At 36.6% G+C, this 24,469-nt stretch overlaps 1 protein-coding gene across 3 annotated transcripts in view; it reads right to left on the reverse strand.

The window, feature by feature from the left end:
- DNAJC13 (DnaJ heat shock protein family (Hsp40) member C13) overlaps positions 1-24,469 on the reverse strand; it is an 81,135-nt gene that overhangs the window by 34,012 nt on the left and 22,654 nt on the right. For 2 of the 3 annotated variants that reach the window (XR_009631760.2, XM_060781815.2), the window contains exons 4-26: positions 23,866-24,015; positions 22,588-22,629; positions 21,250-21,450; positions 20,055-20,261; positions 18,942-19,037; positions 18,640-18,731; positions 16,890-17,056; positions 16,682-16,761; positions 16,427-16,596; positions 14,134-14,233; positions 13,185-13,292; positions 12,757-12,912; positions 12,428-12,484; positions 11,070-11,191; positions 10,683-10,758; positions 8,396-8,491; positions 8,071-8,214; positions 6,106-6,120; positions 5,157-5,239; positions 4,810-4,963; positions 2,316-2,419; positions 2,068-2,227; positions 1,084-1,146 (exon numbers count right to left, since the gene is read on the reverse strand). Coding sequence is in view for 2 of the 3 variants with exons in the window: in XM_060781815.2 (XP_060637798.2) it covers positions 1,084-1,146; positions 2,068-2,227; positions 2,316-2,419; positions 4,810-4,963; positions 5,157-5,239; positions 6,106-6,120; positions 8,071-8,214; positions 8,396-8,491; positions 10,683-10,758; positions 11,070-11,191; positions 12,428-12,484; positions 12,757-12,912; positions 13,185-13,292; positions 14,134-14,233; positions 16,427-16,596; positions 16,682-16,761; positions 16,890-17,056; positions 18,640-18,731; positions 18,942-19,037; positions 20,055-20,261; positions 21,250-21,450; positions 22,588-22,629; positions 23,866-24,015 (2,643 nt within the window). In the remaining variant the exon portion in view is untranslated. The remainder of the gene's footprint in view (positions 1-1,083; positions 1,147-2,067; positions 2,228-2,315; positions 2,420-4,809; positions 4,964-5,156; positions 5,240-6,105; positions 6,121-8,070; positions 8,215-8,395; positions 8,492-10,682; positions 10,759-11,069; positions 11,192-12,427; positions 12,485-12,756; positions 12,913-13,184; positions 13,293-14,133; positions 14,234-16,426; positions 16,597-16,681; positions 16,762-16,889; positions 17,057-18,639; positions 18,732-18,941; positions 19,038-20,054; positions 20,262-21,249; positions 21,451-22,587; positions 22,630-23,865; positions 24,016-24,469) is intronic. The other variant, XM_060781816.2, reaches the window with a different exon arrangement.

Genomic DNA, 24,469 nt, shown 5'->3' on the forward strand with positions numbered 1-24,469 from the left:
TTTTACTCTGTATTATTACTGGAAAGCTAAATAAGCAAGTTTACATTGAAGGTTAGAATAATGGTTTAATCAGAACTGGACAGTCTTATCTTAAATTACAGTTTATGTAAATATTCAAAAACATTTAACTTACTGATGCCTCAATTAATGTAATTTTATTGATATTTTTATTTTGAAATTTCTTAGTAGCGGCTGCATTTCCCACCCTCAGCTTATACTCAAGCCAATACATTTTCCCAGTTTTTTTGTGGTAAAATTAGGTGCCTCGGCTTATATTCAGGTTAACTTATACTCGAGTATATACAGTAAGTCAAAACCACTAATACATTTTGGTTGGATGCTTTTGATAAACCACTCTCCAGAAAATAGAACTGATTTATGAAACCTATTCTTACAATTTATAATATTTGTTTCTACTATAAAAACCTCTCAAACTAAACGTGCAGATATCTGATGCACTGGAAGTAAAAAAACAAACAAACCAAAACCAGACCTCCTGAACAACACACAAAGAAATGTATCTATTGGCTTATATGGAAGACTATTAGAGACAGGTCCAGATAAACATGGCCTGAAGGTCATTGGCAGGGCCCTCCTATCAAGTACTGGGAGTGTAGCAACAACAAAGCTACAATGCTCTGGGAATCAACTTTATTTTAAAACACAACTGTGCAGACTGTGATTTTGCTTTAAAACTAGACACACATTTCCTGAGTATTTTGTTAGTTTAAAAAAGTCCTATGATTTAGTTATTGTGTAAAATCTAGTGCTGCAACAAAGTAATGCTAGCTACCTCTCTTGTGTGGACTCTAGTTTGTCTGAGGTTCTACTCAACTGGAACATGACACAAATTATGGGATTATTTCCAGATTTTTGAGATGTAACTTTTATGATAAATAAGATGTCCTTTATGATTTAATACCACCTCCTATTTATACCCCTAGAAATAAGGGAACATTCTAATAAAGAGCTGTTCAAGGAAAATATGTCTTTATGGCCAACTCAAACTGCCATGGTGCTTTATTACTGCTTCAAATTTTCAGAATTTAACTATTCCAATGGCCTTGCAGTACAGCTGCTCACCTTGTTTAGGATCAGTTTATTAAGGAAAAGTATCAGCCGGTCCCGCTCAAGTCTATCAGTACACTAGAAAAAAATACAAAAATATTTTAATAAAGAATACAAAGAGATATTTTAATTGGAAATAAAAGAGTAACTGCATGCCAACAGCAAAATTTACACAATATTATCCTTGAATTCCTCAATTTTGCATGTACTCTGCAAAACTATAATAAAATGAGCACTTGTTTATTGTAACAATAAGTTAGAGGCTAAGAGCAACACAAATCTTTTGTGTCTGGCTCTAGGAAAAAATGATCTAGAACTCAAATAATATTAATAAAACAATTATAAAAGCTGCCTCAATAATGAGTTGAACTTTGGCATCTTTCCTATAAGTCTTACTTGCCAGGTACAAGTAATTTTTTCTCCAAAATATAGATATATTTTTGGATAAATGTGGTAGTGGTGGCTGGGTGAGGGCAGGGAAAAGAACAGTGTTGATCAGGAAAAATTGGAATTTGTCTTAGATATAGGCCACATTTTATGCAAAGTGACTTCTGACAATAGCACTGCTCAGATACGATGCATTACAGCTATAGGAACATAGGCCGCAACACTGTGATCAAATAATACCCAATCTGAAAGACAAGAATAATTAAATTATGTTCAAAAGAAACATGATTAAATGCTTTGTTACAGTAAAATATGAAAACAGCAGATTATGTGTCTCTGGAAGCTACTTAAAAAATTCCAGATGAGTTTCATTAAGTGATGAGATCAGGCCATAAGAAATAGGATACAAATGTTAAACGGTCAATCTAGAAGGACTGTCTCAAAAAGGATTCAAATGTAAAAGAAAATAATCCTCCTAGTGGTGGTGGGAATTGTAAATGCTGTGTATGTGTATGTTCTTGTCCTAATTTTTTTTAAAAAAAGAGTTTCATTAAGTGATGCTTGCCTACTCCATTCTTCCCAAATTACATGTACTAATAAAAAGCCACTTACCCTTTCCAACATCCCGATGATATATCTAGTGTCACCAAATGGGCCTATCTCTTCATAGCATCTTCCATAAACAATGGCTAAGGCTTGTAAGCACAGGCATTTCATATTTATTTTAGGGGTGAGTAGAAAACGATGGTACAATTCATTGAAAAATTCATACCTGTGACAAGAAAAAATAGAACAAAGGGTTTGAGGGGCACAACAGTAGATATAAAGCACAAGAGGATATCTGGATAATAGTAACTCACGATTTTTTTATTGCTCCGCTTTCCTCACTTTCATCTTCTTCCAAGAGCAACCTCAAGTAATAATCACCTATTTTTATTTCCTCTGACAGGCATTCATATTTCACCTTAAAAAGAAGAAAAATGGGAAAGAAATTGGCATAGACCATATTATCACCTTCTTATGAGGTCTGAAGACAGGCTATCTTTTCTTCATTATCCAGGACAGGCAAAATCACGTACTGATAACTGAGGAAGAGGTTATGTTCTCTGGATTGTTTCAACTACTGCTGAGCTTTAAAAGAGCAATGACTGTTTAGATCCAAGGAAAAGTTGATAGGCGAGGAAGAGGGCATGACAGCCCTCTAGGGTAATTGAACATCCTGTATGTTAGCACTCCAGGCCTGTTTCCTCAACCCGCTTAAGAAAGAGCAGGAAAGATAGATGTCATTCTACAAATAATATAAATGCCAAGAACAGTTTTTCTGGGAACACCTTAACATCCAAGAGAATGGGAAGTACCCAAGACAGATCCTTCATAATGTAGGGGTTATTATTCTGGACACTAAGGTTTACCAACTTCAGACTAATGGGTATACCTGCCATAGGCTGCCTCTGTTGGGATATAGAGATCCATATAGCAATGGCAGGTGAATGTATGGGCCTATGTTACCATGCTGGTTTCCACCTTAAGGCCGATAAGTTGAGAAAACTTTGGTTCACTATCTGATCAAATGTATTTCCGCTATATTATACAGAAGCTACTGGAATCAGTATGGGAACCCTTGAGGCTGAAGACACAACCAGTCTAACATGGCCATGGAAGTTAGACTGCATCTCTGGTTTTCAACATACCCATGTGAGTATTTCAAGTGCTGGTTTCAAGGGAAGAGCGTGAAAACCAAAAAATGAAAGCAGCTGCAGAGGGAAAATGCCTACCAAAATGTCTGGCTCCCTACCTGCTGAAAAGCTGAAACAGGACCTGGAGCTGTGAGATGGAGGACACATAAACCCCTTAGGAAACAGAATATACTATCTGGGAAGCTGCTAGGATCTCTAAACACACGCATAGTTTGAAAGACTGAGTGTGCTATTTTTTCTTGGTCAACTTGAGCAACACAAGGAATCACTGGGACAGATTTGGGCATGATGCTGTGGACATGAAGATTTTTATTTTTGCTTTGTTTTGTGGTCTGTTTTGTCTGGTGTTAGAAGAAAAGGAAATGAAGAACAAGAGAAGGGTACAGTAGAAGGGGATTCTTGGATTCTTTTCTGGGGAAGCACTTAATAGATGAACAATCTGTTTTTGAGAAAGGAGGCTTGGAGAGAAAAATACGTTAGGTGTAGAAAATGAAGTAACTGTGAGGACCAATAGCTCAGAAATGTTTGTTCTCTTGGGCAAGGCAAGGAAAGAACTGGGTGAGGAGGTGAATGTCTCAACCTTTTCTTATGTTAACAACTTATGGTCCTGCCTGTCCAAGGCAATGAAAAGAAACTGGTCTCCCTGTGACTTCCCAGAGAAGTTTTTGATATCAGTGTTGAAAGAAAACATACACTATAAGATGAAGTGTTTGTAAATAAAGAAATAACCGTTAAGAGGCTGCAGGTGACAAATATCAACTTAGGTGTAACATTTCTTCCTCTGGAAAAGAAAGGGGAATACTCCAATGATGCATAGGCGCATCACCTAAAAACAAAACATTTATATTTTCTAGAACTACAGGCAGTCCCAGAGTTACAAAAATCTGACTTAAGAACAGCTCATAGCTAAGAACAGGGGTGAGACAACAGGAAATGAGATACATTTATCCTTTGGAAGGGAAATCCACTCATGAAAGACTTATCATGGGGAAAAGGTGTCTCCACTGAAACTTTTTCACCAATTCTTGTTTCTGCAACAAGCCAAATTATTCAAAATCCAATCATCACAGGGACAGAAAGTGAAGTGAAATCTTCTGAACAGGGGCATAGACAGCAAAACAAATACCACAGGGGTGTTAATCCTTCCCTGTGCTATCCAAAGTGCATATATAGTTACACTTTAAAAAGTACCTCTTCTGACTTACTTTCAAAAATTCAATTTGAGAACAAATTTACAGAACTTATTTTGTTCACAACTTGGATACTGCCTGTATTATTCTTAATTGAGCCAATAATTAATTATCTATCAAGGCAGGATTCTATGAAGATTATTTTGGAGTAAGTTCCAAAAACTGCATAGGTTTAACTCAAAATAGAGGGGAATGATCACTTGAACAACACAATAGAACTCATCGGATGACTGATTTTATTTCTTTAATCAAGCAATGGTTCTAATGATTAGGAATGTTAATAGGAGCTACACAGATAAAGACTATATGGTTGGTAAAGGTTATTTTACAACATAACTACACTATTTCAAATAGAACCTTACCCTTTATGTAACCTTTTATGTAACCATATATAAATCTCTGTTCCAATAAAGGTATTTTAAAATTAATAAAACTTTGAGTGCAGAACACATTGAGTAACGACATACCTCAAATTCATGGTGATTCCAGGAAATGACATTAGCACTGCCAAGTTCTCTGTCAATCTGAAATGCCCGCATCTCAGACTCCAAAGTATCTCTCAATTCTTCTCGTGTTTTGAAATTCCAAATCAGATTGGACCTAGCATGATCTTGAAGAAATCTATATAAAAGAAATGAGAAGCAGTTTTGTTGGTGTTGTCATCGACTGTCAAGACATTTTCAACTTATGGCGACACTATCATGGAATTTTCTTCACACGATCTGGTCAGAGAGGGTTTACCATTGTCTCCCTCTGAAGCTGCAAGTACGACTTTGCCCAATTCTTCACAAGCATTTCACGCCTAAATATTCACCTGTAATAGAAGAGTTCCCAGTTTGCTTGTATTTTTATTCTTTGCCGTCGCTTCCTCAATATTACAGGCTTTTGATTAATGTTCTGCAAATAAGATGTCAGATTTGAGTCCAGAATAGTATCACAACATATTGTGAAATAAGATGAGAAACATGATTATAAGACAGTGTTAAAAATAAATGGAAAAAATAGAAAAGACCCCAAATTTAAATATATAAATACCTCTGAATTTAGAAGCATTCTTCTCACAATGAAAACAGTAAGAAGAATTATACAGGATTTAGAGTGGATCAAATATCAACATGAACAAATGTTATCAAATGTAAGCAAATAAATAGGCCCCATGAGCTGCTGAACTTGCTGACTGAAAGGTTGGTGGTTTAAATCTATGGAGCAGGGTAAGCCCCTGCTTTTAGCCCCAGCTTCTTCCAACCTAGCAGTTTGAAAACATGCAAATGTGAGTAGAGCAATAGGTACCACTTCAGCAGGAAGGTAATAGCACTCCAGGAAGGTAACTGGCCACATGACCTTGGGGGTGTCTACGGACAATGCAGCTCTTCAGCTTAGAAATGGAGATGAGCAAGGGAAAAACTTTACCTTTACTTTAAGCAAATAAAGTTTATTTATCCATGCTGAAACTCTCTCTTTTACTTAAAATTGGTGACATTTCACTACCAGTGAATCTAATTTGTTGATTAATCAGGGATGGACCCATATTATAAACCATACCATGTTACAGACAAACATACATAACTGCATATTTTCAGTAACAGGAAATACATATTTTAATTGGGAATGGAGTAAGCATAAAAGGACTAGTAAGTGTAGATCAGAAAGTGGGGAGCATTAATTCCTAGTAGAGTTTTTCTAATGTAATATATACTAACAAGAAAGTCACTACATGCATAATTCAATACAATCTACAGAAAGGGATAAGGATTCAGACTCACCATATTGTTTCTGTCCTGGTTGGATTTGGGAGTAGAAAGAAAAATAAAATTGAACATTTTACAGGGATGCCTCTCAAATGTGTGAATAGCTTGATTGATCTACTACAACCAGCCTTCCAAGTTAACAGACTAACTACTTGAAAGAGCAGCGTTACAAACCACCTCCTTCAGTCTCTAGCCTATGCATAGACAAGTTCTTGGAAACATTAAAGCTGCACCTACTGCAAGATATATCAGTCTGGAATGCTGGCCTAAATCCAACATTAATTCAATTTAACTCAATGAAATTATTATTATTATTATTAAACTTTATTTGTACCCCGCTAGCATCTCCCGAAGGACTCGATGCGGCTTACACAGGCCAAGGCCTCAACACATAATATAACAATACAATCTAAGCAACTTAAAACAATTAAAGCAAAACAAAGCAAAATGAACAACAGGCAATAAACAATACACTAAAACACAATAAAACTGGGCCGGGCCAGAGTAATGGGTACAAGATTAAAAGTGCTGATGTGACAGGTGGTATATATAAGGCTTATAGGGCAAGTGGGGTGTGCGGTGTGCAGCAATCCTTAGTTCTAGTAAAGTGCTTATGGGACTTGGTAGTGGAGATTTCCTAATCTGGGAAGGCACATCGGAATAGCCAGGTCTTCAGGTTCTTTCTGAAGACTGCCAATGTAGGGGCCTGTCTAAGATCTTTGGGGAGGGTGTTCCAGAGTCGGGGGGCCACCATGGAAAAGGCCCTGTCCCGTGTCCCCACCAAGCGCGCTTGTGACGCAGGCGGGATCACGAGCAGGACCTCTCCAGATGACCGAAGTTGACGTGTACGTTCGTAGATGGAAATGCAGTCACACAGGTAGGCTGGTCCCAAACTGTTCAGGGCTTTGTAGGTAAGCACCTGCACCTTAAATTGGGCTCGGAAATGAATGAAATGAAATGAAATGAATAGAGATTGTCAGTAATTCATTTCATCTGGTTTTCTTTAGGTAACATTAGTGTTGGATTTAGCCCTTTAATTTTTGGCCCCATGACATTTGCCACCGCGGGAGGAAAAACATGTATAAAACAAGACATGACTGCTTCTTCTTCTAATATTTTGTCCATCTTCTAAAAAAGTTCTAAAACCTTAGTGTTGTTACAGCACAATATAGAGCTAAAAGTAGCTTAGGGTCTTTCACATAGTTTCTTCATTAATATACCACATCAATTGAACAACAGAGATTATGTAAAGTACACAAATGCACCTTCCTTTCTACTTGTCATGCCCACACAAGACAAAAACTTCTCAGACACTAAAGTGTAGCATATTTAACAAATGACATTCTGATTTTAACTTGCTAACCATACCAAAGTACAGAATACCAACAAAAAACCACAAGCAAGCCATATGCACTAGGAATGAAGAATGAGCAGAAGGAAGGAAGGGGAACCAAACAACAAGACACAAAATCACACATCTAAATAATTCCACAATAAAAATATGGCTGCTACTCATTCCCACCTATCTATACATTTATCAACAAAGAAGGATACACTTAATAACCACATATAGAACAAAGAAACTACTCAATTCAATTAAAGATAAAGATTTTTAAAAAGGAAAAAATAATTGATTCTTGCAATACCCTCGGTCTCATGTTATTGAAAACATTAAGGGAAAACTTCCAATTTAAATGTTCAAAATCCTGCCCATATGAAACATCCCAAAATTCTTGTCGCCAGAATTAAACAAGACAATTTACACAATTGACAGTGTAGCTCCCTATTTTGGTGCTTCAGAGAATACTGATGTTTATCTCCAGTCCTCATTTTTAAAAAGAAATTGATTGCAATTCCTCATTGCTTTAAATTGATGTTTTAACACATCAATTAGATATACAAAGATATAAAACCAGTCAAACAGAGTAATCTTGAGTTATGAAGGAGTATTTAAATGGATAAAACACAAGGAACTCTTACCTCTTTCTGTGCTATTCCCATTTTGTCTCTCCAGTGCATCAAAACTAAATCTACCTTCTCCTTGGCAAATTTCTCAACCTCTTTAGCAGCTTTTCCTGCAAGTCTCTGCCACTCCGGCACTTTATTGAACTTTCCATACTGATCCTGTACAACAAAGATTATCTTTAGTACAAAATTCGTTTCACAGGAATATGAAATTGCAAGATGCTTCAAGTTATTAGATTGTAGAGTGCTTCGCCCTAATATTACAAAATGTGTTCTAGGCTGTGACAGTGTACAGTAAGAGAATTCAAACCCATTTGCAGTTAGGGAAAATTATACTTACATTTGCAATTTTTAAATTATCCCTAATATGCATACGATCAGAATCCTTTTCAGGAACAGGCTCATTACTGTCCAGGTATAAAAGCAAACCTGATGGCTAAGGACACAAAGAAGAAAACATAAGGTAAGTAATCTAGAACACAATTGAAGGATTAACTAAAACTAGAGAAAGTTATGAATTGGCCCGAAATGAATCAAGCTTACAATTAGTCTCTCCTCAATGGACTGTAGCTCTTTTATCAGACACCTTAAGGAACTCCTAACCAGCCTTGCTTTTCATCCATTCATGCAACTAAAAGAGCCTGAATTAATTCACGATTGTCCAATAAGTTTCCCAATATGCCATTCTCAACCAACAGAGAAGGAGCCACCAATGAATGGGATTTACTCAAGCAGTCATGTGAATTATGGCAGGAAATTGCAATAACATGTTTTAATGTGATACTACTGATTGTAAAACCATTCTACCAAAGGAGGATTTGGCTGAGGTAATTTGATCTAATCAGCAATGTTTACTGAACATGTTTGGAGCTGCCCATATGGCTTTTTGGCAGATTTCCTCTAGAGACGCATTAGTAGAAAAGGCAGTAGTTGTGACCTAGCTGAGTGTGCTGTTCAACAGTTTTAAAGTCTCATAGATTTGCTCTAGATTAAATGCCAGCATTCTAATGCTTGAGGTATTACTTCTCACTACTATGGAGGCAGAGATTACATGAGCTGAGAACAATAATGAGTCTCTAGTGGCATCTCCTAAGGATTTATAGATATTTAGGAATGGGAGCTGTGCAGGGATTTCGCATCTAAATCTGGGTTGGTGAAAATATCCTGAGACCAGAGCATGGCTAATCTGGCTATCAGGAAAGCTGTAAGGGAGGACATGACAGAGAAGGCTAATGTCACCTTTTTTCCTTTTGGATTCTTAAGAGAATGGTTTCGTTTGGGTGCAGTAATTTACATGAGAAGAGTCATAATGTTCCATCAATAAGATGATTCCAACATTTGTTAGAATAGGCAGCTGTTACTGACCTGTTAGTGTGTGTGTGTACTGTCATTTGCACATCTTTGTGGCTCCTGGTGAAAAAGTAAGGAGTGCAAACATGCCCTGGACTAAATGGAAGTATCTTTGGGCAGGAGAGCTCAAAGTAGACCTTGGTTTCACAGACTTTCCTCATCCTGAGGGCAGGATTTGCAAAGAGGAACAAAGTAGCGACAGAACAACAGAAAAGGAAGGGGAAGCTAGTGAGAGAGAAAACTGGTGTGTGTGTGTGTGTGTGTGTTTTTGGGGGAGGCAAAAGAACTTTTTAAACCTAGTAAATGACTGCAAAGGAGAAAGATAAAACAGAGAAACTTAAAAAGAAGTAGTAAGGCTAGAGAAAACAGAAAAGATGGACATATAAACTTTCTCAGGAGAGGCAAGAATTGAAGCAGAAGATCAGGATCAATAGAAGTTCTTCTTAAAAGAACATTGTCTCCTCTAGGAGTTAAGCCATTCATGGATGGCTCTTCTCCACTGACTAAGAATGTTGGTTTTGTTCTTCCTCTCTGAGCAGCCACAAATATCCCCCAAAAACAAAAGTAGTCCCTGAGTTACAGACATCTGACATACATATGACTCCTATTTACAGGCAAGGATGAGATAGCAGGAAGTGAGAGGGCATCTACCCCTAGGAATGGAAATGCACTCCTGAAAAAAGTTATCATGGGGAAGAGGTGTCTCCACTGAAGCTTTATCACAGTGGTTCTCAACCTGGGGTCCCCAGATGTTTTTGGCCTAAAACTCCCAGAAATCCCAGCCAGTTTACCATCTGTTAGGATTTCTGGGAATTGAAGGTCAAAAACATATGGGGCCCCTGGGTTGAGAACCACTGTTTTATCACCAATCCTTGTTTCCAGTGGAAACTTCCCACAGCAAGCCACAATTTTCAAAATCCAATTATTACAGAAAGTAAGGTGAAATCCTCTGAACAGGAACCCAGATAACAAAATGAATGCTACAGGGGTGTTAACACTTGCCTGTGCTATCCAATTTTTATTTTCATTGGGTGGGAGTTACACTTTAAAAAAAAACCGTTTCAACTTGCATGCAAATTCAACTTAAGAGCAAACCTACAGGACCTATCTTATTCATAACCCAGGAACTGCCTGTAATCCTCAGTTTCAACCAACAAATCTCTGCGGAGAAAAACCAGGAGGCACCTCTTATAGCTGCAAAGAGTTCCAGTTTGATATTCTATAGTTTGTGCACATGCAATTACTGAAGTGATCCAGGAAGGTAGGTTTTCACTTACCAAAATACGTTTCAGCAAGTTCAAAGCAGTTGCATTTTCAGCTGTCCAAAGACCCACAAGATGCCTGCTCAACTGTCTGATAACAGATTAAGAATTGTATTATCGCCCAATTTCTGTAGGCTAACTCCCAATTTAAATATTTGCTACATTAAGGTCACGAAAAGCAGTCACATTGATCTTGAAATTCAACCATTACTAAAAATTGTACCATTTAAATTCTGGAATTTTTAATTCAGTTGGCCAATTACAGGGCAAAAAAGGTAAGAGAAACAGCAGGGAAGAATTTCCAATGGCCACAGCTTTTGCTCTGGTGCTATTGATTTAAAGAAGGGAAGATTATACAATGATCTAGGAGAGATAACATGAGATACTTTATTCTAGACTTACCTATTTGTAAGCATTCTTTGATCTGTGCTAATTGTAAACATAGCAGTGTGCAAGTGTCGAGGTAAGGCACCTTCACTGAGGGCAAGATCTTGCATTCTGGTGGCTATCTCTTTGTCTCCCTCCTTTGGAAATGGAAAGAAAATAGTTATAAAAGAAGTAAATTTACTCCGATGTGTGTATGTGCCTTCAAGTTGCATGTCAACTTATAGTGACCTCATAAATTTCATAAGGTATCCTTAGGCAAGAAAGCACCTGGTATCCATTGACAGTCTTTCATCCAATTACCAACCATGGCTGACCCTGCTTAGCTTCCCAAATCAGAAAGCACCTGCTACCCTTAGGAACTTTTTACTCTACTTATAGTATTAAATGCTGAAGTCCTGGAACTTATAGCACAGTATGTATTTAAAACTGAAGTCAATGTACTTCTCTGAACAATGCTTTATTTTTCCTTTGACTTAGCAAGAATCCTGTGAGTGCTGATTAATGATACAGGTTGGTTCTGACATTTTCAAATATAACCACCAAACATTTCTCTGAAAGTAACCAAATGACCCAGTAAAGAACCTCCAGAACATTATCTTAAGACAAGCATACAACGAAAGGGTTGCTCATAATATAAAATAATAATAATAATAAACCTTTATTTGTACTCCACTACCATCTCCCGAAGGACTCGGTGCGGCTTACAAGAGGCCGAGCCCAAATACAACAATAAAACAGCAACAACAACAACAAAGCAATAACAATTAACAACACCCAATGACGCAATTAAAAACAATGCCCGGGCCAATTGTAACGATTAAAATTAAAAGTGCTGAGCATGACAAGGTGGAGTGTTTGGAGGGGGATGGGAATGCAGATATCCTGAATCTCTGATAAAGTGCATTGGGACATAGTGCTGGAGATTCCTTATTCTGGAAAGGCACACTGGAAGCCCGTTTTCAAGCTCCTCCTAAAGATTGCTAGTGATGGGGCCTGCCTGATGTTCTATTTTCTATTAGATGTCATATCATGACACCTAATAGAAAATCGCTACCACCTTTAATTTTTTGGTCAACACTTATCCTGAGGAAAGTAAAGGGGACATCTGATACATACTGTATTCATTTCAAGGAGAACATCTCTCCAAGAAAGGGTTTTTGAAAGCAGTCTTTAACGATGAAGGTTTGGACAAAAGTCAAAGCTAGCTGGCATGACTGATTACCTTCTACAAAGCTAATATATCTGGAAAAATAAATAAACACAAAACTATTCTTCTTCTCCAAACAAGCTTTTCTAGATGATTGTTTTGCAGAAGGTATTCACTGTCCAAGTCAACTGTCCTTTATGTTGCGAAAGTGTTACACAAGACTTACCTCTATTATTGCCTTCATAACCAATCCAGCCCCCTTCACAATAGCCATGGAAGGATGCTGTGAAAATCAATTATAAGAGAGCAGGATATCAGTATTTCCTGGATTGGTACTAACTGACCACTCTGAAGGGAGATAATTTACAACAGAAGCACAGGACAAGCTGTCTAATCTACAACAGCAGATGTCATTCTGGCCCCCAGTAAGTTTTGAATACAAGCTTTGACATGCTTTATTTTTCAGTCAGTTTTTATTTCTTTAAAAACTTGAACTCCCAAGAACCACGTAGAACTATTTTTATCAATCTTATTATTTCTTAATGTGAAGCTCACCTGAAAGAGCTTGAAGAGGGTTCTTCCATTAGATGCAACCATCTCCAGTAACATATCAAACTGTTGCCCCTCTGTTGTCTCACTATATGGGGCACAGAGGGCAAAAGTGAGGAAGTCCAGAAGTGAACTAATAACTAGGGCGCCCGTTCCATATTCCTAAAATTAAAAACATTTGACAACTTTTATTATAGTGTTAGCTTTATTTAGAAAGTCTTTGCAGAAAAAAATGGCTCATGCTTTCAATTATAATTGCACATCTAGTGCCATATTCAAGAAACATGTGATCACATCCACATCATGCATCCACAAAAGCCATGCAGAGATAAAATCCTTGCAAATTTTTAAATTATCAAAGTTGAATGACCTCGTTCCTCTCCTGCACTTTCAACACAGTAGTCTTTAGTATTTCACCAATGTAGAAGACTTACCACATGGGAATTAAATTTCTCCAATAAATTTTCCAAGAACTTCTTTGACGAAAGAAGGGATGCTTTGTTTAGCTGCTCTTGCCTCAAGTCATAGTCATCATGCATAGGCTAAAGATAAAGGCAGTGTTTCATCAAAATGGTTTCAAATCCTCAAACAACTTTAGCAGCCTCCTTTCTGAACACTCTATACTTTAAGGCTATATCAATGAAAGCAGGAAACTCATGATTCTTGGTCACAGCTTGTTTTATTTGTTCCAAGATAATGAAGATTACCTCTCTATTTAGGATCTCACATGGAAAGCCATATATTTTACAAAGTAAAAACATTGTAATTTCTTTCCCCTAAAGCTAGCTTTAAGATACTAACGCCTCTTGAGATGTTACTGAGGCTTTCACGACATCTTATTTCCTCCTCCCACCATTAAGGAATACAGGAGAGCAAAAAATCTTTTTTAAAAACCACTCAGACAAATGATGTCTAGCCATCCATATTGGAGAGGGCTCACAAGACAGCATCTGCTGGATCAGTCAGAACATGTATTGAAATATTAAGATGACCAAGGCAACTCCTCCTTCTATGCAGTTCTATATTAACACAAGAAAGAATTTCTCTAAAAGAATCACTACTTAAAAATGGATAGCCAACCTAATGTAGTTGTCCAGACTACAGAGGTTTGGAAGATCCACATTCATGACTCTACTGAGCTAAGTAACTCATTGGTTTGCTTAGAGTCAGTCACAGTCTCTCAGCCTGATCCACCTCATGGGGTTGTTTTGAAGACAAAAGGCAGGAAAAAAAGGCCTACGTATACTGTCTTGAGCTCACTTAAGGGAAGGTAAGATATAAAAGTAACTAATGCACAACACTCCATGGATAAATACATTTATATATTGGTATTTCAAGTATTCTAATTATTCTGGTCTAGCATACTAAGATTAAAGTACTTACACACATGAGGGCACAAAGCATATCAATGGAAGCATGAGTTACTCCATCATTGTTCCTTTTAAGAGCCTTCACTACCTTCACACCCAAGCGTTCTCGAAATCTTTCAGAATATATAAAAAAACACAGTTAATACCTAAATGGCAGAAATATCAATGACTAGCAGTGCAGGTTCAATTTAAACCAGTCTTCTAGTTTGAGATGTGGACCGGCTAAGATATTAATAAACAGATCTCACATCACCATATATAAATGCTTTAAATAAATAAATAAAGTTGGCATCGTGTAGTAGTGGTTTGAGTGGTGATCAGGGTTTAAATCTTGGCTTGGTCATCGAAAAACACTGGGTGGCCTGGAGCATATCACATTCTCTCAACCTCAGAAGAAGGCAAAGGCAAATTCCCTCTAAATAAAATTTGCCAAGGTAACAAATTCACTTTAAGGTCACAAGTCAGGAGTGACCCTAAAGGAAAACAAAAGCGGCAAGCTATGGAAAATATATTGTAAGCAAAACAAAAATAATACTTGCTTTAAAAGCTGAAACTAAAGATTAATTACAAAAAATAGCTGCAATGGGATATTGAGTTTTTAAATTCTATGTGGAAATTAAGTACCACTAAAGGTGAATATCAGTATATAGCCAGGGAAAAGAGAGGCTGTAGCATCTATGAATCTAAGTGTTGGCCAGTGATCCAAGAAAATTACTAGTTAGTTTTATGTAAGACCTATATACAGTACATATAATAACTTGCATTCTCTGTTTCTCAGGTGTCCAGGATGATCTCTGATTAAAACATTTAAATCTCATAAAAGGATGAACCACAGAATATCCCATAAAATAACATGTAAGAGTGGCATTCAGACAAATATTATGCAAGGAAAGGTCAATTAAAGTCGATCATCCAAAAATAAAGTCACTAAAGAGAGAGAGAAACATAGCAGTCTAATTGCTATTCAAAGAAAACATTGTATATAAGTATGTATATGTTGGAAAACTTATACACATATCTATGATAACTTAACACTAGCATCTATCTGTTTTAGTTGTATTCAGTGACTACTAATGACTAAACAGCCAAGAAAAGACACAAGATTTCTCACCAGCTGAACACTTCTTTACAGATGCAAACACTGAAATGAATGCTTAATAGCATTGATATATGTCATCTCTATTCATATATAAGTTGACATGTGTAAGTGAATGACTGGCTTGGGGTCCAAAATAATGGATTTTGATATGATCCATGAATAAATAGAGGATCATTATATGGAGAAAGGAAAATTGCCAGCACCATCTCAGGTGGTCAGCAGCTCCTGGCCATCACCATCATTTTTCTACCCAGGTATTCAAAAAGGTGTTCTGCCACTATATTCAGAGATGAGAATAATTCCTTTTTTTGATAAAAGGTACAGAATTAACAAACCACTGCCTTCTTGGAGGAGATAGTGAAGGAAAGAGCTTAGTCCCTCAAAAGAGAACTTAAAAGAAGCACCAGCCCCTCTATCCTTTCAGCACTCTCTTTGAGGGGAAGTGTCAAAGAGCTACTGTCACTTTTTTAATGCCATGGCAGAGATTGTGCTTTTTAAGGTTCTCCCAAAGTGGACTGTTCTCGCCTTTTGTTCTCGCCTACTCAGAGAAAAGGATGATTCTTTGTTTTTCTGCGTAAGATTTAAGGAGCAGTACTTATATGGAATGGTAGATACATTGATCCAAGTTTTTAAAACTGATCTCTTGACTAAATTTTCTAAACTTATACACAAGTATATATAGTAATTTTAATCTAATTTCTTCATAGGAATTGAGAAAGCTACACTTAAATAGCATTCTGAACATTCACTTTTGAAATACAAACCAGTTCAACATGTAAGCAATCTTTGAATTGTCACAATGGATGCCTTTGGCATCAATAAGATGATAAGCATGTTTATTCTGTATAATCAAAATATGAATTCACAACACCTAAACCATCTAGTCCTGTAAACAGGTCAATTCAGCATAGTCTATAATCCTTACATGTACTACATATATACAAAATAAACAGCAAATACAAAGGGAATGAAAACCTGAAGGCTATTTCATCAGAAGCATCCTCTTTAAATAATTAAGTAGTCTATACAAATAATACTGAAGATTACATGTCACTGGCATCACTTAATAACTGTTAACAGTAAAGCAGAAATTATAACTGTCACTACAGCATCACTATCACTTTGCAGAAGCCCTACATTTACTACATGGTGAGAAATAAATATGTGTAGAATACTATCAGGCTGTTGTTGAAAGTCAAGTACTTACTTTGGAAGCTGAGTGAAAGCAAGGAATCCGGCTTTAGAAGCAACTAATCTTCTAACAGCTTGGAATTGGCTTTCAAGCTCAGCAGTTGATGCTGTAAGGTCACCCTCTTGTGAGAGCAATGCTGTTATAGCATTATTTATTAGCTTCTCTTTGTTTTCTGAAAATAGGCCCTAGGAAAAAAGATGTACATTGGTGGGTTTTTAATCAGTTAAAAGTTTGATGTTTAAGAATGAAAATACTTTCATTTTAACTCACATCTTGTGTTACTGCATGCAGAACCCCACTGTATGAAATGTTTGAATTGAACCGGAAGACAGCATCTGCGAAATTGCCATCTACAAAAGAAAAAGAATGGATAAATATTTAAGATGAAGCATTAGAGGATATCATCACAGCATGGATTGATCATTCTGCAGAAATCTCACCAAGTACTCAGTTCAAAGGATACAAACCCAAAACTTACTGGGAGGTGCTGCCAGGAACCTGAGATGGAGGCTTTCAACTTCCTCATCCACCGGCATACTCAACAAGCCCCAGCGCTGGCCTTTATCTGTAGGTGTCATTTTCACACAGACATCCCTGTTGCCAGAGGCTCTTACTCCATCCAGCAAACTGGCTAACAATGAATCCCTAAGCAAATTGTTTAAAAAGTTAGTTTTCCATCCAACTAAACTAAATATGCTCATGTGCATTGCAATATGAGAATTATATGCAGACTAAGTATTTATGGAAACTGCTGTAAATACAGAATGTTTCATAACACAATGTTTCAACTTGATTCATTCCGTAAATGTATACCACTTCACATGTGGTGGGGTGGGAAAAAGATTGTCCTGTAATGTATGTGTTGATTTGATGCTGCACGCTAACATTTGAGGGCTTGAGTAACACTGACATTTGAAAGCTGGATTTCTAGTTAGTTTTCTGGCAACATACAAAGTGTTGGATATAATACTTAAAGCCCCACATGGTTTGGATCAAGGTTACCTACAGGATCATTGTCTCCCATATCATCTATCCCATACACTTCAGTCCTCTGGAGGATGTTTACTCCCTCAGGCCAGAACCCAATTTGCAACTGTAACCGAGAGGACCTTTTCATTGGCTGCCCCAAGACTGAGAATGACCAGCCAGAGGAGGTCCAACAGATAAATGAACTGTCAGAATTCAACTGAAAACCTACCTCTTCCAACAGGCCTACCTAGTCAATTTTAAACTGTGAATGTTAATTTTACATGTTATTAATATTGGCGTCATTCTATGTACTCTGCATTTTAATATATGTATTTTATTATATTTATCAGTACATTTAAACCATACTGTACCCCACCTCAACCCGAGAGGAGCGATGGGTAAAAAAATAATTAATAGCTTGTGAGATAATAGGAAGTAAAGGTAAAGGTTTCCCCTGACCTTAAGTCTAGTTGTATCCTACTCTGGAGGCTGGTGCTCATCTCCATTTCTGAGCCAAGGAGCCGGCATTGTCCGTAGACACCTCCAAGGTCATGTGACTGCATGGAGTGCCGTTACCTTCCCGTCAAAGTGGTACCTATTGATCTACTCACATTTGAATGTCTTTGAACTGTTAGGTTGGCAGAATCTGGGCCTAACACCGGGAGCTCACTCTGCTCCCCAGATTCAAATCGCCGACCCTTTGGTCAGCAAGTTCAGCAGCTCAGCAGTTTAACTCGCTGCACCAAGTACGTGATTTAATAAAAAGTTTTGGGCAAGGCAGTGGGCAAGGAAAAATAACTTGATTTCTTTATCTTCCACATCACTTGTAAAAGGAAAAAAATAATTTGGTATTTTTACACACTTGATTTCACTATTTCTGCAAAAGTAATTCACATCTCATCTTCATATGCTGTGGCAACTTTTCTTCTAGGAAAGTGCTATTGTGTTCTGATTGGAAACTGCCATTCTATCTATCTGTTTAACCATACATCCATTGGAAGCCTTACTTCCAGAATCCCACTTGAATTCTCTTGACTTTTGCAGGACATGCTGTCAAGTTCAAGAATCTACTGCATTCCCTTTCTAGATTCAGCATAGGCATAAGATGTCTGCAAAATGAATCAAATGTAAATGTAGGCACTGTGACCTAGTTACCGCAGTGAAGCTACTTATGTAAGTGCTAACTGCTATGCATAAGTTTACTATGTAAACTAACACTTCAGTAAAGTAATTGGTAGTTCAAGAAGATTTAAAAATACCTCTCTGTCGAAGAATATTTTCGGATTTGTCCCTTGATAAATTCAATGGTAAAAAGCTGTGGGTTTTCAGAATCACACACTAGTGCAAATACCTTTAAAGAAAGGGTACATCAAAGAGGAATTCATACTAATTTTGTACAGTATATAATTAAACAAGTCAAAACTTTCAGCATAACAAAAACATTTTAGTTTTTTTTCTTCTTCTATGTTTTCTTATCAGTAAATTTAAACAGGCTATTTCTTCATTCTATTGTTCTTCATATACCAGCTAATTCCCTAAAACAAGTTTTCTTTCCCCTTACCTCTCCTAAGGGTTTCAGTGTTGCAATATTGTATGTGGCTGGGTCACGTTCTACTAAGCAAGTTTCTGTAAGAGCCAATATCCTTTTCACTGGTTCCTTGAAAAAAGAGGGAGAGCGCCATTAAACTGTAATTGCTGTAACTGTAGAAATCAAAAGAAAAAAATCACTAAAACGTTTCTAGTACCAACATTAAAAAAATGCTGGTTATAACTGAGATATCAAATGGCACTAATTTTATTGTGTCTAAGTTATTATTGAAGAGTGGGCATAAAACGCAGAAAGATATGCCAAAATGTTAAATTCCCCCAACCCTATAAAATATTTTACATGACTACACTCAGGCTGCTAGGTCTAACTTGGTGTAATAAAATAAACAAGAAGTCTTAAACTTCCTGTTTTGCAGAAGTAAATTGTAGATGTTTATGACATGGAAGAAAACTGTCATGAGGGTACCATGATAAGGAGTCATCATGAGCTATACTTACAATATGTTACTAACCTTTAAGTTATAACTCTGGACTTGTTTCCCCCCCAGCCCCAAAATTTAAATGTGTTCAGATAAATATATCAGAAAACAGTTACAACTAAGACTGCAACCAAAATATTGTACAGAAATCAATACATTTTCATACCATGTTTTACTTCTGATTGTATGTTTGCCTGCATTTTTTTAAAAAAAAATGAGACCATGATCCAAGTATTGATAGAGCTCATAAAAGTAACACAATGTATCCAGTACAACTTGCTATTCCTTCTTTAAACTGCTGACTACTTTCAATATAAGACAGCATTCTCAAAATGCCTGTGATACATGGAGGGCTACTGTTCTATAAAAAGACATAAACAGTCATGTCTTTGCAAAATAGTTTCTGTTCTCCAGTTACTAGGTATCCAACATTAAAAGATCTGTCAAGGTATTTTTTTTAAAAAAATGAACCTTTATGTATGGCACAAAATTGCAGTGTGCATTCTCTTCAGAAAAAAAATAGTCACATTAAAAAGAAACTTATGAATTAAATATAAAAAAATTGAGCAGAGCCAGTGGAGATGCATAAGAAAGGGAATTTTCCATTTTAAAGTCACAATCAGGGCATTAAAATCATTAGGCCTTACCGAATGCCTAGGAGATATCTTTTGGACCACAAATTCTGCTAAAGATGTAATGGATTCATCATTGCTGTATTTCCCAAAACGAAGACTCAAATACTGTTCAAACTCTAAAGGTTCTTTTCTTATTCTCAAGGAAATGCCAACGTAATTGCCAGCATGTTCTATTGCACTTTTGATAATGTCTTCCCTTTGCTCAGAAGCAAATAAATGCTGCAAATTTGAAGAGACTTTGATAAATGAATTGGCATGAATATATTAACAACACTGATAAACTGGAAAGAATCACAATTCAAAAATTTTAAGGCAATGTATTTGAGTCCCCCCAGGGGTGAGAAAGGTGGTATATAAATACTGTAAATAATATAATCAGTCAATAAGCAAAGCTTTTCTTAAGTGAAGAAATAGCAACAGATAATCAAAATATCAAAGAACAATCACCAGGGAAACAGTGTTCACCTAATTAGCTACAACAGTCATGTTTTCTGATTAAACAGGATAAAAGGACAAAAAATTATATATTTTACTTCAAATACTCTTTTTGGCAGTTAAGACATGAGAAATATAATAATAATAATAATCATCATCATCATCATCATCACCATCATCATCTTTGTTTATACCCTGCCACCATCTCCCCAATGGGGACTCTGAGCGGCTTACATGGGGCCAAGCCTGAACAACAAACTATAATATAGAAATACAAATTGCAGTAAAATAAACAGCATAACATTAAAATATAACAATATATATAAAACAATATACACAGAATATAGAAAACCAAACATAACGACAGAGAGCAGTTCTGCCCCCTATCTCCGGGTGAGATAGGGGGCAGAACTAATTGTAAGGGAGAATTTATAGAGAGACAGGAAATAAGCAAACCTTTGCACATGGGGGGGACGGGGACGGGACGGGACTCCTGGGACAAGAACGTTGAGGGAGCAATAGCATAAAATTATGTGGCTACTCTCCAAAAATATACATTACTAAATGCAATTTTAGTCATGACTAAAGTAGACTAACTGGATTATAAGACATATTACTGTAAACTAACAAGGTTTATTCATTTCATTCAATATATTCTAGTTGAGATTAGGGTTGGATTCAGTCTAGAAATGCTAAACACGGCATTTCAAATTTTCTAAACTAAGTCTAAATCAAAATTCACATTCAGATTGCATTTTGTTTTAGTACTTACTAGTCTACTAAATCCTCCATAAAGTATACAGAAACCTCCTGGATAATCAGATAGATCGACAAATCCTTCAATATTTCGGTAATCATAAGAACACAGTACTTTATTTGTTGCAGGATTAATTTGGTCAAAGCCTCCAGGAGTCACCTCTAGAATTACAGGTGTTCTTGTATCACTCCAATGATGTTTGTAACAGTTGTATCTCTGTAGTTAAAAATAATATATACAGGATCATATCTTAACAGAACAGTTAACATGGAAATCAAAATCTAACAATATTTGGCTGACACAGTTCAACATTTAAAAATGTGTTTAAATTAAATCATTTTAGTCTTTTTTTTCTTTGCAACTTGTAGATGTGGTCTACAAGCAGATCATATTTGTGTAACCAGCACCAATAGTGCTATCCCAAAATAATTACAAGCTGTGAAATAGCACATGTGTACCCCCCCCAATCAAATTCTACATGAGTTTCCAATTCAGACCTACACAATTGTTTTCTTTTTAAGAAAAATTCAATATACAAAACAGCTCTAAGGAAAGATTAACTAATAATGTCCTATTACTGGAAAATGAGAAATCTAATCCTGAAGTAAATAGTTGTAATAATTAGAAAAACAGAAGAATAGCAGATTTTTATTTCCATTTCCTCCAGTATAAATTTTGCCTAACTAAAACAAGATACAGAACAAAATATTTATCAAAATCTAGAATGAAGTAAGTGTTTTTAACAGAACTTAACTGCATGCAAACTAAGTGAGCTAAAATGGCTACAAATTTTGTGGGTTATGCTTTTGTTTATATTTTGTTTAGGGTATTTTATCACAAACATTAGCAATTGATTCCAGTCCTCTGACTACTGGAGATGCAAGGCAGGAATGATTCCAGCCCAACATAATCTCCCATGCTGTGCCAGGAACCTTCACTGCTAGCAACTTTAGCAGATTAGCCGAGTTTATTCTGAATATAGTCCAAGGAAACAAAAGCAAAACCATCCCATATGCCTAGAAGATAAAAGATATATCTCATGAATACATATGGGTCAGAAAAGTTATTTTAATATTTATAGCCCATTTATTTATCAATTAAATGAGTCTCAATGCAATTTAAAAACACTGAAACAACATGAAGGTTGGACAGAATAACCTTCCCTTTCCGACTGCAATCCCAGGACATGTGAATTAGGCTTATCATAAAGGAAATAAATGAAAACAGACAGACTGATTGGATAAATTTGTCACTCAGTTTGAGTATGACAAAAATCAAATGAGCTCCTCAGCATGCAGCAGAACCTAAACTTCTAATAAAAATTATTTATGTGGTGAAATGAAAGATACTTGCCCTTCCTGTGATTTTTCCTTCAGCAAAATCAGTTCGGAATCTCTGGAGTGGAAATTGCAAAGTTATGTTAGATGTAGTGGAAATAATTAAATAATTAAAATTGTAGCATGGCTCCTTGAATTTTAGCATACTCCTTGTCTCTAAGGTAGCCTTCAACCAATGAAATAACCTCACTTTCAAAGCAAAGCTAATTTACCAACTGAATAGTATCATTGCTTGAGAAATGTTGGTTGTCCACATTTGTGGATTTGATTATTTGTGAGTTTGTGTTGCTTTCTTAACTACATCGAACTCCTCAACCCCCAATCTTTCTCCTGCATCTCCACCAGTCCAGCCAAGAATGCCAGGTCCTCATTCTCTTCTTCTACTTCCCATCAAGGCCTCATCCAGATTTTAAACTCCTTCATCCGTTGCTCCCATTGCGTGAGCATAAGGAACAAGTGTGATGAGGAAAAAGGTGGACTGATTGGGAGAAGCTTTTAATTTAAGCTGGAGCTTGTGGTGAGATGATGGGCAATGGAGTGTGGGGCATCAGAGTGGGCAGGAGAAGGGACAATGAGAAATTGGAAGAGGAAAAGGAGTGAGAGAGGAAGAGACAGATGGGTGAGGAAAGTCTTCAAAGTTATGCTGATGCATGTGAGAAAGGGAATAACTAGCCAGGGCTGTTGGCAGGAAATAACAATGAAGTGTATGTGTGGTTGGTCCTAGAGCAGTGGTTCTCAACCTGTGGGTCCCCAGATGTTTTGGCCTTCTACTCCCAGAAATCCTAACAGCTGGTAAACTGGCTGGGATTTCTGCGAGTTGTAGGTCAAAACACCTGGGGACCCACAGGTTGAGAACCACTGTCCTAGAGGCTTTTTTCCCACATTTTTAAAAACTTTCTTGGTGATCTTGATAACCCCTGAGAATGAAGAGGCCTAACTGTAAATCCAAAGATAATATTCTTTGTGCAAGGTGGCAGAAACAGAAATGGTATCACAGAACTGTTTAGCAAACACTTAAAATGGTGGTATAATAGTAGTTTTCTAGAAAAGCAATGATCTATTTCAGCTTTTGAGTCCAGCACTAAAAAAACTAAAACAAACCAAGCTCTCTGCAGTATCTGAATTCAAACCAAATTTAGTGGGGCTCTAACTGTTCTCGCTGAATTTATCTATAACAAAAGTGTAATTAATTTTTTTATGCAGTATGTAAGATTTAGAAGAAAAATTATATTTAATACAGTTAGCAATAGAACATGCAAAGCAAAAGAAAATTCAGATCTTTAACGGTTCCTACCAGAGCTTCTGTAAGGAGTTCTGTTCTGTGTTCTGTTGAAAACTTCAGAGTTTCAGACTTCTTTCCACTTCCCTTACGAAATGTAAGATTGAATTCTGTTCCTTGTCCTTTTCCAACAGGGCTAATGCCACAGATATCTCCATAAGGCCACTAAACAAAAAGATCAGAATCTGAGGGGCTGAAGTGAGGTAGCCCACTCTCTCTATATTGAGCTATATTGCACGAGTAAAACCCACTATTGATTCTGCCTATTAATTCCTACAATTTTAAATTCAATAATTATTTCTGTGCCATATTTTGAAATCTCAGGTTATTAGCTTTATAAGGCATGAAACAAGAGAGTTTTGCCTCTACTAACATGGTGATAGACATCAGTGATGGAAGCTTCAGAAGGCAATGCAAACAGAGGATTGGGGAAAGCTACCAAGATAATCATGTCTCTGTCCTATCTATCCACACAACACAAAAATGTCACTTTTAAAGTGTATTGTTGCTACTCTTTCACAAACTCTGGAATCACAAGACATAGAGAAAAGCAAATTAACATTTCCAATATGTAGTCTAGCACCAATAGCTACAACTACATATAGATATATTTAATGAA

This window comes from Anolis sagrei, chromosome 6 (assembly GCF_037176765.1).
Source record: "Anolis sagrei isolate rAnoSag1 chromosome 6, rAnoSag1.mat, whole genome shotgun sequence".
Lineage (NCBI taxonomy): Eukaryota > Metazoa > Chordata > Lepidosauria > Squamata > Dactyloidae > Anolis > Anolis sagrei.